The following is a 12,843-nucleotide window of genomic DNA, read 5'->3' on the forward strand; positions in this document are numbered from 1 at the left end:
CAGATAATTATGAATCAGGTCTTGTCTGTTTCTAGATAAAGGAAGAAACATTCAGTATTTTAAAGAAAACTTATGTATTGATCAGAGACTTCTTTAATTCATGGAGAAAAATAGATTTTTCTCAATATTGAAAATCCTCTATTAATATATAGTCAGGTCAGTCTCCCAATTTAGGAAAGCAATATTGTTAGTACGGTACTACAGCATTGTTTGAGAATAAATAGTTAAGATATGCCTCATTTTAAATGAGATAGTAAACATAATCTAAGTAGTGTACTGGCCTGTTATCTAACATTGTTATCATCCTGAGTTTGTTTGGTTTTTTTTTGTGTCACTGATTACCTGCTCAATTTTCTAATAATACTATAAAATGGTATAAAATGTGACGGCCTATACATGATAAAGTTCATTCACTTTATCTAATAGCTGACTTTACTGCTTATATTTTTCCATCCTTCCATTCCCCGTCCTTTCTTTGTTTCTACTTCTCAAGTTAGTCAAATCAGTTAGAAACCTTTTTTGGAATGTGAATACCATTTTTCTAACCTCTGTTATCATGAGCTATTCTTTTGCATTTGTGTTACAGATTGCTATTTCTAAATGCACCTTTGTTCAATTTCTGTATCGGACTTAAAAAAAAAAAGTGTTCTATCACAGTAGTCATTTCATATTTGGACATTTTTAGAATTCTGGCATGTCTTTTCATTCAGGAGTACTGTCTTAATCCCAGCAAGAACAAACTCACACAGGCCCCAACTCTGATAAGATCGTTCCGGCCTCATGAAGACTGGATAAGCTCCTTAGAGATGTGTGAGCTGGGCGGCCGCTCACTGATTCTCTCCGCCTCTGCAGACTGCAGCGTTCGTGTGACTGATGTCTGTGGTGTTCCTGTCCAGATCTTTGGTCAGGTAGAAATATTGCTTCTTTACTATTCTAATATTTACTTGACATTTAGTATGAACTTGGCCTGGTTTCCATTTGAATCTCATCGGCTAGTAAATTTCATTAGTCATGAAAGAACTGACTTGATTTTTGCAACTATAGCTCCAGGCCTCCCTTATTAACCATGGCAGTTCCATCAAGTAGAGGACACCGGAGACATGGAAAGATGGGGGGCTTAAGCAGCTTAAAATACGTAAGGATTTCTGAGCAAAATTTCTCCGCCAAAATAAGTGGATCTCTTCAGTTTCAAAATTCAGTAGAAATACAGTGTGGATAATTGTACTGCATTACTATAAAATAGATAGATGACTGTGACACTCAGATAATAATCAGGCAATAATCAAATATAGAAAATTAAAAAAAAAACAAATCTTTTGTGTTCATTGTCTGATTTATTCCTGCCAAAATCACATTCATTAATCTTTTCTGAGTTTGTCCTGTTCTAAGGTCTCTATGTGCATGCTATGTTGCTTCAGTCATGTCTGACTCTTTGTGACTCCATGGACTGTAGCCCACCAGTCTCCTCTGTCCGTGGAATTCTCCAGGCAAAAATACTGGAGTGGGTTGCCATGCCCTGCTCCAGGGGATCTTCATGACCCAGGGACTGAACCCTCTTCTCTTCTGTCTCCTGCGTTGGCAGGCGGGTGCTTTACCACTAGTGCCACGTGGAAGCCCTACATGAGTTATTTCATGTAATCTTCATAATTGCCTGTCCCATTAGGGAGGGATGCTCATTATTCCCATTTTACATATGAGGAAACAGAGGCACAGAGAGTGTGAATCAATTGCTGAGGTCACAGACACTAACAAGTGGCTTTGAATTCAAGCTGTCATTTCACAGCTCATGTTTTTAACTTCTTCCTCCCATGAAACTAAGCTCCGATTTATATGAGCTTACAAAAAATTGGAACCGGAGGTCTTGAAAGAAAGAAAATATTTATTGTCTCATATTTCTTTTTTCCACTTGTTTTCATGGGAACTCAGTTCCTAGTCCCTTTTGTTTGGGGGACAATATAGCAGTTTGTTCTATTTCAACCAGTACTGTTCAGACATGGTGGTAAGAGCTCACCCTGGCACTTCAGTTTCTGCCTGGCTGGTTGACTTAGCCCTAGTCAGCAGCCTTGGATGCCACTCTCATGCCCTGAGTATGGCGGTTCCCTTCATGCTGGAAGACAAAATCTGTTGGTGTTCCTTTTGTGGAGTCAGCTTGAGGACGTCAACCTGTGCTGCCCCAATTCCGTACAGCCCTTGCAGACGTGGAGGGCGGTGGTAAATCAGAAAATGATGGTAAATTGGTGGGTGGATTGGCTGGGTAATGTGGGAGTTGCCACGTGACAGCCAAGAGCTGAACAGCCTCTTCTGCTCTGTAAATAAGGCAAGTGCTAGACTTTTCTCAGCAAAAAGAGTGTCTGTGTGGGAGCTCAAATGGGTGTGTGGGCAGTTGTGGTGAGAGAGACAGCATGGGGCGCGGCTGGCATTCTGAACATAAAAGGAGTTGCAAAGCTGGCAGCTCTAGAAGTTACTGCAATCCTGACACTGCTACGAGGCCATGCCACACGGGCTCTGGTAAAAGGAGGTGCAAAGAAACAAAGAGTCATTTGGCAGGTGGTGTCTGGAGCAAAAGTACCTTTTGTGTGTGTGTGTGTGTGTGTGTGTGTGTGTGTGTGTGTTAGTTGCTCAGTTTTTTCCGACTCTTTGGACCCCATGGACCTTAGATGATGCTAAAGCAAGAAATAGGACTGTTTTAGGTATGGGTGCCACAAAAACTGTGTCCAGAAAGCACAACCTGTGTGGAAATTTTATTAGAATTAAGAAATATATGCTAGTAAAACTGTTCATTTGTATACCTTTGGTCGTTTTCCTTAGTTGTTTTGTAGTCTTTTGTCTTTCAAAGGAGTTCAGCCTCTAAAAGCCTCCGTGAAAACAGTTTGGTTTTATCCCTTCTGTTCAAGATAGCCCGGGTAGTTTTAGAAAGTAAAGGCTGGCAAAGCAGAGGACAGCTGGGTTTTCTAGTCCCTTCTGCCTGAGCTTTAATTTTTTTTTTTTTTTTGAGAACTCACTTTTATTAAGCTCTTGGATATGGTGCTGCTAGTTTCAAGGGCCATAGGAGGCAGTGGGAGGGGAAGAACATAAAATGGAGGGGAGGAATAAAAAGGAAATTAGTAGATAACTGGAAAAAAGCAACAGTGAATGTTCTTCTCATAGTTTGAGCAGAGGCATGCTTTCACAGAAAGATATGGTAGGCAGATGGAAATACTTAGATAAGAAGGGACTCCATTTGTAAATATGACTAAGGTCAGAACAATTTTTTCCTGATCCAACTTGATTTGTATAGCATAGTGACCTTTGACCTATATTTGAATGTTGCATTTGTCTTTTAGTTGAATTAATTTTGGTCTAGTAGTTATAAAAACAAAAGGAAAGGCAATCATGTATTTTAATTTCCTTCATTAAGGCTTCATCTTCCGATCGCATTCAATTTGATTAACGTATTCAAAATTTCATGTAATTGCGGTTCAGTAAATTTCATGAAAGAAGTTTTTTTTCTTAAAAACTGTGAATCAGTTTTACAACATAGCTATTGATCTGAGGTTGGTTTCCAAGTTAGATTTTTAAACGTAAGTAGTATGCTATGTCTATTTCTAGAGTTGGAGAGATGGAGTGGGGATGTTTTATCTGTGGAGATACATTTATCCCAGGAAACTGTCAGACGATTGTGGTATAAAAAGAAGTGAGGTGGTCTGTGTGCTTCTTCAGTGTCCGTCACAGCATTGACCACTGTTGTGCTCTGCAGAGTTTGTGTTCCGGTGCCCCCTCCTCAGCTGATGCTTCTGATACTCAGTGACTTTGATTGACCTTATTCACCCAGTGTTTAAAATTTAAGTTTCCCATGTTTGAACATGAGTTTTCACATAAGATCTGTATTTCTTACTTCTCTCGGAAAAGAACATATGTCATTCCCTGAGAGTAGCTATGGCTCCCTTAATGGAAAATGGGCTTACTCTAAGTCAGTGTAGTCCCATCTTTCTTTCCCTTTTGCTTATGAACACTGAGGCTGAATTTAATTTACTATTTATTATCCTATATGAGACCTGATCATTCATCGACACTATATTCCTGGGCCTTGGAGGCATTCTACTCTGTAAATCCTTCTGACAAAGGTTGATCAGTTGCAGGTGAGATATGCTGGGGATCCCTAATGTTCCCTCATCATACGGGCTGTGTTCCCTGAGGCAGTCCTGTGAATACAATGTGAGCTGGTAGAAGACAAATTATAACTTCAGAAAATTTCTGTTTGCTTCTTATGATGCATTCCTTTCTAATTTTATTAAACTTACATGTGTATGTTCCATCTCCCTTTTAAGACTGTAAGCTCCTTGAGAACTTACATATCTCCTTCATTTTTGATGTCCTGAGGACTTCAATAAAGAATCTAGCACGTTTAGTCACTACACTCCTGCCCCAGTCTTTGCTACCCCATAGACTTTAGTCCACCAGACTCCTCTGTCCATGGGATTCTCCAGGCAAGAAGATGAGTGGTTGCTATGCCTTCCTTCAGAGGATCTTTCTGACCCAGGGATCGAACCTGCATCTCTTATGTCTCCTACATTAGTAGGCAGGTTCTTTACCACTCGCTCCAAGTGGGAAGCCCAAATGTTCAAGGAAAATACATTTTATAAAAATAAATCTCTCTCTCTCTCTTTTTTTTTTTAGGAAAAGCATTGGCAACTTGAAAACTGTTTTTCTGTTCCTAAAAGAGACACTAATTTAATGGGAAATAAGATTCAAGAGAAAAGCATAAAGGAAATTCCTTTATTTTCTAAGGAGGAATCATGTTTAGACCCATCAAAACATTCGCTACTTGATAAGAAAACATACAGGTTAGTACATCTTCTCTGTAAAGGGTAAAATTGGCCCCCAGTTCCTTCTATGCTCTGGGGAATGTCCAAAGACTACCTCAGGATTTCGCTCACATTCTGATCATTGGTAGATGTGCGTGTGTGTGGCAGAGGGAGAATTTATATTCTCAGGCTGATGTCTGATTCTTACTTCTTGTCTCTTGGTAATGATTGATTTCTATCCTGTCTTCTAGTCTTCTGTGTCTACTCCATCATCAACCTAATTTTGGAAATTAACCCTTTTCTTCAAAAGCAATATATGTGTGTATGTATGTACGTGTCTATCTAGCTAGCTACCTCTCTTAGAATGTATGTCAGATTTTACTTCTGGTTTTGGTAAGGCACACAGAGATTTGTGGTCTTCCCAGGTGTTTCAGTGGTAAAAAATCCACCTTTCCATGCAAGAGCTGCAGGAGACGAAGGTTCGATCCCTAGGTCAGGAAGATCCCTGGAGTAGGAAATGGCAACCCAGTCCAGTATGCTTGCCTAGAGAATCCCATGGACACAGGAGCCTGGCAGGCTATAGTCTATAGATTCAAAAAAAGTTGGACATGACTGAGCATGCCTGCACTCATGGAGGTTTATGTGACAGAAGTTCAAAGAGCTTAACTTTGAATATTGAACATCACTCTCATTCTACGACTTCTAGTCTTTCCTTCCTGCTGTTTAGTCATTTCATCTCTTCTGCCACTCAGATGGATCTCATTCTTACATTCTTCTAACTCTCTAATGCCAGGCAGTTTTAATTTTTTTTTTTTTTATTGTTGTTGTTGTTGGTTTGTTTTCTATATTCTTGCTAACTCATGGTCTCATAATTTCATCTTTTGTATTAAACAATTTTTTTAGAAAACAATTTTATTCATTATGTTTTCTTTGATACAGTTGGCATTTCTATTACCATGTGACTCTATTATTTTTTTAAGCTCTATAGAAAAATTGCATAGAAAGTAGAGAGTTCATACATACTCTGCCCTCAGCCCATACAGTGACAAATGTTAGTGTGGTACATTTGTTACAATCCATGAACCAGTGCTGATACTTTATTATTAACTAAAGTCCATAGTTCACATTTAGAGGGTAAAGTTGAGCATTCTCTGATGACACTACCCAGAGACCTTCGCCTTGCACTTTTCTAAATTAATGCATTCTTTGACCAAACTCTTGGGACTCAACCCCACCAGTTGGGGTTTTTCTGTTCTAGTCTCCTCACACTGGCAGCCTTGCCTCTTGCATAACTTCCCTTGGGTTAACTTCTGCTTGGCCAATAGGAAACCCACACATCCTTCCCACCCCAGCTCCTCGACAGTCACTCCTCCTCCTGCTCACTGGGGCAGTTTCAGTCGTAGCAGACCGTTTCAGATATTAATTCACTGGTTCATTGTATCCCTCTAAGGGTTATCCTGGGCAGCAGATGTTTAGCTTTTTGCGTGGCTTATGTGAATGGAAGCTAATACTGAGGGGAAGAGTCCCTCCTCTTCCATGAGGGTGGGACTCAGTGCTTACCTGTGACTCTTTCCAGTGCAAGTCTCTCTTAGAATTTCTGCATCCTTAGTCTCTTTTTGTCGTAGAGTGGTGGTTGATCTGAGCATCACAAGATCAGTTTTGGGGCCACGTTCCTGACAAAGGGGGTGAGCACAAGGGATTGATCTAGCACCTCACTTTGAAATGTGGGAATGCTGTCTATCTCTTAATTAATTATTTTGCTTTCAGACTTTTGGTACCTCTGTTGATAAGGAGGTAGGAGGAAAAAAAAAATTCCCTTTTAAACATCCTGTTACACTAAATTACCCTTTGGTATTTGTTCTTCCATTTCCTTGAATTATGGCTTGCTAAAATGTCAAGTGGCATTTTGCTTTTAGGCAGAAGAATCTTTCAATAGAGAAATATAGCATGACTGATCCTGTACAAGAATAGAATGCCGAGAATGGAAAACTTGGTGTATGGTAAAATGCCCCCCCCCCCCCCCAGCCACCCAACTTAATCAGGAAATAAAGTTACCCCAGGGTAACACCAATTGATCATCATTTCTCTTTCTGTGACACTTCCAGAAGAGTGAATCCAAATGTCCACAGATTCTTATTTATTTCAGCCAAATACTAATTTCCCATTCCTTATGACAGTCTCAGTTATTTAATTTTAATCAACCTTTCCTTAGAGTTCAAAATTAGCCTTTTGAACTCTTTACTTCTTTTCGGACTTCTGTCTCATCTTATTGCCTTTCCTGTTGTCCCATGACACTCGTCTTCTGAAAATCAGTGCTGATGTGTAGATACTTAAATTCACAGATTTCTCTTAAAACGAGAGCTTTGCACCTGCCGGATTAGATAAGACTACAGCAGAGAGATCCTCTTACCTTTGCTATATATTTCTGTGGGCCTTGGGAATGGTTTCTGGCAGTAAAGATAGAAGATATCCCTGTTTACTGTATCTTTTCAAGTGACAATACGAAATATCTGTGATCTTTACAACTTCTGCCTGTAATTCAAATGGGTAGTTGGCATAATTTAAAAAAATTGTAGTAAAGAGATAGTAAAGAATAATGCCATTTTGAAATTTTTGAACTAATTGGAAGAAAAAAATTAAAAACATATTCTTAGAATTGACTTGGCAAGTACAGCCGTGACTTCTCCCAGAAACATGTTCATGAATCCTATGGAGAAAACCTACAAATGCAATACAACTGTCAGATGTAAAGTATCTTTTGTGGTCTTCATCCAGTATTGAAGAGATTATAGATTACCTTTTACCCAGAAAATGATTATTCTGGAGAATGTGCCCTATTCCTAATCGGATCAGGAAATCCAAAGAGAAATCATTCCAGTTCTCTTCTATATGCAAAGTATGAAAGAAAAGTAAATACATGAAAGAATTTAGAGAGACTAAAAGGGGAAAAGCACATTTGGGTATGCAGGTGGGGAGATGTTTAAATGGAGAGGGAGGAAAATAAGAGAGAGAGATACAAAAAGAAAAAGCCAATAAGAAATAGAAGAAGCAGGAATAGAGAAGGAAAACATTAAATCATGTAAAGCCATGTTCTCACCTTAACTCCTAAGATTCTCTTTCCAGGATAAAATCTTTGCATTTATTATGTTCTGTCTTATACATAAACATCAGTTTTCCATTGACTTAAGATATTTTATGATATTATGTGTGAGAAGAAGGTAGGTGGTAAAATGTCATCTTCAGTTTAAACCTGAGGAGATGAATGAAGATGAGTATGGAGTTATGGGGTTTAACAGAGAATAGGAAGTTCTAATGCTTAGTTAATAATTAACCCAAAGAAATAGATTTTCCCTTTCTGTAGTTTCTACTAAAGTCATATTACCATCAGAAAATGGAAAAAAAATCAAATGACTAAAAAGATAAAATACAGAAACAAAACCACAGTGTACATGCATTTTTCTTAATGTATGGCAATATTTGGTCTCTGGACTCACACGAAAGTACTCTAATCTAGATAAATTACAGATAAAATGAATAATTTAGGCAATATAACCTTAGAATATTTCTTTATCATGAAAATAATGCATGTCCATTAGGAGAAAAATTGGAAATACAAATAAGCAAGACGAAAAAGATGAAAATAAATCATTAACAGCAAAACCACCACTAACACTTAGGCATTTCACGCTTCAGGTTTTGTTCTGAGCATGCTACAGCAACTAAACAAATATGCATTTTATAAAAATGAGGATGTAGTATACATAGTTTGTAACCTGTTTTACAACCTAAAAAACATATAGGTAGTACATTTCTATGTTATTTAATATGAGTGTCCCCAGATATCAATATTTGTGACAACTCCTTAGGAATTATTACGTAGCTTTCTAAACATTCTCTTCTTTTAAATATCTAAACTGAGTACAAGTTTTAACTGGGAACATTTCTTTAAATACCTTCATGCATACGCATTAGAATACCTGACCACATTCATCATTAGAATAAATTATTTGAAACGGAGATGTTGAGTCAGAATTTTAAAGGTCTCTGAGTCTTGCTAAATCGCTGTCCCAATGATGTGTGGGCTCTACCACCAGCAGGAAAGGGAAATGACTGTGTCTGAACCAACACTGCATGTTGTCATTGTCTTAAAATTGTTGCTCTGATAGACTGTCAGTGTTTTAAGTTGGACTTTTAAATTAATTGTGAGAATAAACATTTTTCACATGTTTATTAATCTTTAATAATTCAGTAACAAATTTGAAAGAGGTGTCTGATGTCTGGTAGACTAATTCCCGATCCAGCTGTAAGAAAAGCATATTCCAGCCGTATCTTGAGTAAACCCTATAGGCTATACTCACGATCGTACAGATAGCCTTCTCTGTTATTGAACCACTCTTCATTATAGAATGACTCTAATGGTAAGTCAGACCTATCCATCTGAGCACACTCTGATCCTTCTTTATTCTTATGCTAGGGCAACAAAGAGCACTCTGTCTTTGGAGTGCTCCAGAGCACTCCGTCTTCTATGATCTCACACATTTTTCTTTGGCTACCATTAAAAAAATATTTATGGTGAAAGGATTATTTATTAGAAGCCAGGGTAAAAGAATTAGTTGAGAAATGAAACATAAATTTCCATTAATTTCTCAGTAAGTTTGTATAAAACAGAAGGCACACTTACTGATTCTTAAACATATGAGATGATTATGTACTAAAGTCCATATTATTATTAGAGGGTAACTGATAGTATTATTTGTATGCTTGATTTTCTAATCATTCTGCCAGTAGAGCTTATGTGGGAAAATAGGAGTAATTGTAAATATAAATAATTTAAATATAAGATTAAAAAAAGAATATTAGAACTGACTGCATACACAGGTGCTTAGTCGTGTCCAACTCTGTGTGACCTTATGGACCATAGCCCACCAGACTTCTCTGTCCATGAGATTGTTCATGCAAGAATATCAGAGTGGGTTGCCATGTCCTCCTCCAGGGTATGTTCCCAATCCAGGGATCAAATCATCTCCTGCATCGGCAGGCAGGTTCTTTACTGCTGAGCCATCGGAGAAGCCCCAGAACTAACTTTTGGGAATATTGGAACACCTTCTGTCCTAAAGTGATAGTAGTCAATACTTATTAAGCTCTTACTGTGTGCCAGGCGTTGTTCTAAGGTTTTTATGGTTTAGCTCATTTAATCGTCACTATAATCCTTGGCTATGTATGGGTGTGAGAGTTGGAGCCTAAAGAAAGCTGAGAGCTGAAGAATTGAAGTTTTTGAACTGTGGTGTTGGAAAAGACTCTTGAGAGTCCCTTGGACTGCAAGGAGATCAAACCAGTCCATCTTAAAGGAAATCAACCCTGAATATTCATTGGAAGGACTGATGCTGAAGCTGAAGCTGAAGCTCCAATACTTTGGCCACCTGATGTGAAGAGCTGACTTATTGGAAAAGACCCTGATGCTGGGAAAGATTGAAGACAAGAGAAGGGGACACAAGAAGATGAGATGGTTGGATGGCATCACCAACACAATGGACATGAGTTTGAGCAAGCTCTGGGAGTTGGTGATGGGGAGGGAAGCCTGGTGTGCTGCAGTCCATGGGGTTGCAAAGAGTCGGACATGACTGAGCAACTAACTGAACAGAACTGAACTGATAATCCTTGGTGGTATCCACAGTTGTGATCTCCATTTCATAATTAGGAAAGCAAGACAGAAAAAAGTTAAGTGACTTACACAACCCATAAGAGGTGAGCCAGGGACCCCAAAGCAGGCTCCAGAGTCAATACGCTTTGCTGTTGCTCTCTTCTGCCTGTGCAACGATCAACATGTGACAGTACTGAAATTTTGTTGGTCTCTGAGTCAAGTGATCAAATGTTTTGTTAAGCACCTGCTATGGGTAAGCAACTACTCTAGGCACCTTCACTCCCTTTAATGCTCAATAGGGCACTTGGGACCTTGACACTCATCATTCCTCCCTTGTACAACCAGCACTGAGAGATGGGAAATATGGTCTCTCCTTCTCATAGAATTGATGGCGAGGATACCAGAGTCCGTAGTAGGCCCTCATCTTGCATCACCCCATAAGACATTTTTGCAAAAGTTTTAAACTCTATCTATGCTCTTTATTAGCTTCCCAGGTAGAGAACCCCCAGGCTAGTGGTAAAGAACCACCACTTCCCCCGCCCCCAGCCCATGCAGGAGATCCAAGAGATGTGGGTTCAATTCTTGGTTCAGGATGATCCCCTGGAGAAGGAAATGGCAACCCACTCCAGTATTCTTGCCTGGAGAATCCCATGGACAGAGAAGCCTGGCAGGTTACAGTCCACAGGGTTGCGAAGAGTTGAACATGACTGGAGAGACCAGCACATGCACGCATTCTCTTTATTTGGCTTCCGAGGTGGCTCAGTGGTAAAGAATTTGCCTACCAATGCAGGTGAGGTGAGTTCAAACCCTGGGTCAGGAAGATCCCCTGGAGGAGGAACTGGAAACCCATTCCAATATTCTTGCCTGGAGAACTCCATGGACAGAGGAGCTTATAGACTGACAGGCTACAATCCATAGGACTGCAAAGAGTCAGACATGACTGAGCATGCACACCCGCATGCTGTTTATTACATCCTTTAGCTTCTTTGTATTTGTCTACTAGGAATACTGGAAACTTGGGAGTATTCATCTCTTTCCAGTTCCCTGTATATTTTCATAGTCACCATTTTCCCAGAAGTCAAATGCCTTTGCAAATGAAGCAATAGGTTGGCCTTTGTGGTTTTGGGGAAAATTTCTACCTACCTTCAGTCTTTTGGATGGCAAAGATTTCCTTTAAAAAAGTTATAATTCCAAATAATTTATGTAGATACTCCCCCCAATCAAGGAAGTAGAGCTTAACTTTCCTCTTTATCTGCCTTCAGAGAGTATTGTGTAGACATTAAAGGAAAAAGTAACTTTGCTGAGACCTGGTAAGCAACCTTGGCCAGTTGATAAAGTTTACATCAAACAGTGGTAAGTCAGGTCAATAGTATGTGCCCTTGATAAACTGTGGGCTTCCCTGTGGCTTAGTTAGTAAAGAATCTGCCTTCAATGTGGGAGACCTGGATTCAATCCCTGGGTTGGGAAGATCCCCTGGAGAAGGGAAAGGCTACTCACTCCAGTATTCTGGCCTGGAGAATTCCATGGACTGTATAGTCCATGGGGTCAAAAAGAGTCTGATAGGACTGAACGACTTTCACTTTCACTTTGATAAGTGGTAATGAACATAACATTTCACCTCTCTTATCTTTCTTCCAACAACTCATAATCCCCATCTAAGCATTAGAAAAGCATCAGACAAACCCAAATTGAAGGAGATTCTACCAAAAAACTGACAGGTGTTTCTTAAACCTGTTAAGGTCATCTAAAACATGCAAAACCTGAGAAATTGTTTTATACCAGAGGAAACTAAGGATTCAGAAAACTAAATGTAATGTGGGATCCTGGGACAGGAAAAGAGCAGTTAGAAAAAATGGGAATCCTAATAAAATACTACTAATAATGTACCAGTATTGGTTTTGAAATTGTGACAAATGGTAATATAAGATGTTAACAATAGGGAAAATTGGATGAAGGGGTTCCAGAACTCTCTACTGTCTTTATAAATTTTCTGTTAATCTATAACTACTCTATAATGGAAATTTTACTTTTAAGCTCATTAAATTTGAGAGATAAAGTCAACTAGGATAGAGGAAAAGGAAGGAGGGAAATTAATGTTTATTGAATACTATTATTTATTAGACACATCACTCAGCAGTCATCCTTCTTACCTCCTTTAACACCACGATAAGAATTACATGCAGAGTGGGAAATTGAGGCTGAGAGGATAAGAAACATCTCAAGGGTCTATGAAAAAGTGAAAGTGTTAATCACTCAGTGGTGTCCAACTCTGCAACCCTGGGGACTGTAGACTGCCAGGCTCCTCTGTCCATGGAATTCTCCAGATCAGAATACTGGAGCGGGTTGCCATTCCTTTCTCCAGGGAATCTCTCCAGTCCAGGGATCAAACACGTGTCTCCTGCATTGCAGGCAGATTAT

The 12,843-nt window shown here is 39.2% G+C and overlaps 1 protein-coding gene across 1 annotated transcript in view; it reads left to right on the forward strand.

Moving 5' to 3' along the window:
• WDR49 (WD repeat domain 49) overlaps positions 1-12,843 on the forward strand; it is a 164,725-nt gene that overhangs the window by 124,945 nt on the left and 26,937 nt on the right. The window contains exons 14-15 of the mRNA XM_069595505.1: positions 711-908; positions 4,657-4,823. Of these exons, the coding sequence (XP_069451606.1) occupies positions 711-908; positions 4,657-4,823 (365 nt within the window). The remainder of the gene's footprint in view (positions 1-710; positions 909-4,656; positions 4,824-12,843) is intronic.

This window comes from Ovis canadensis, chromosome 1, assembly GCF_042477335.2.
Source record: "Ovis canadensis isolate MfBH-ARS-UI-01 breed Bighorn chromosome 1, ARS-UI_OviCan_v2, whole genome shotgun sequence".
NCBI lineage: Eukaryota > Metazoa > Chordata > Mammalia > Artiodactyla > Bovidae > Ovis > Ovis canadensis.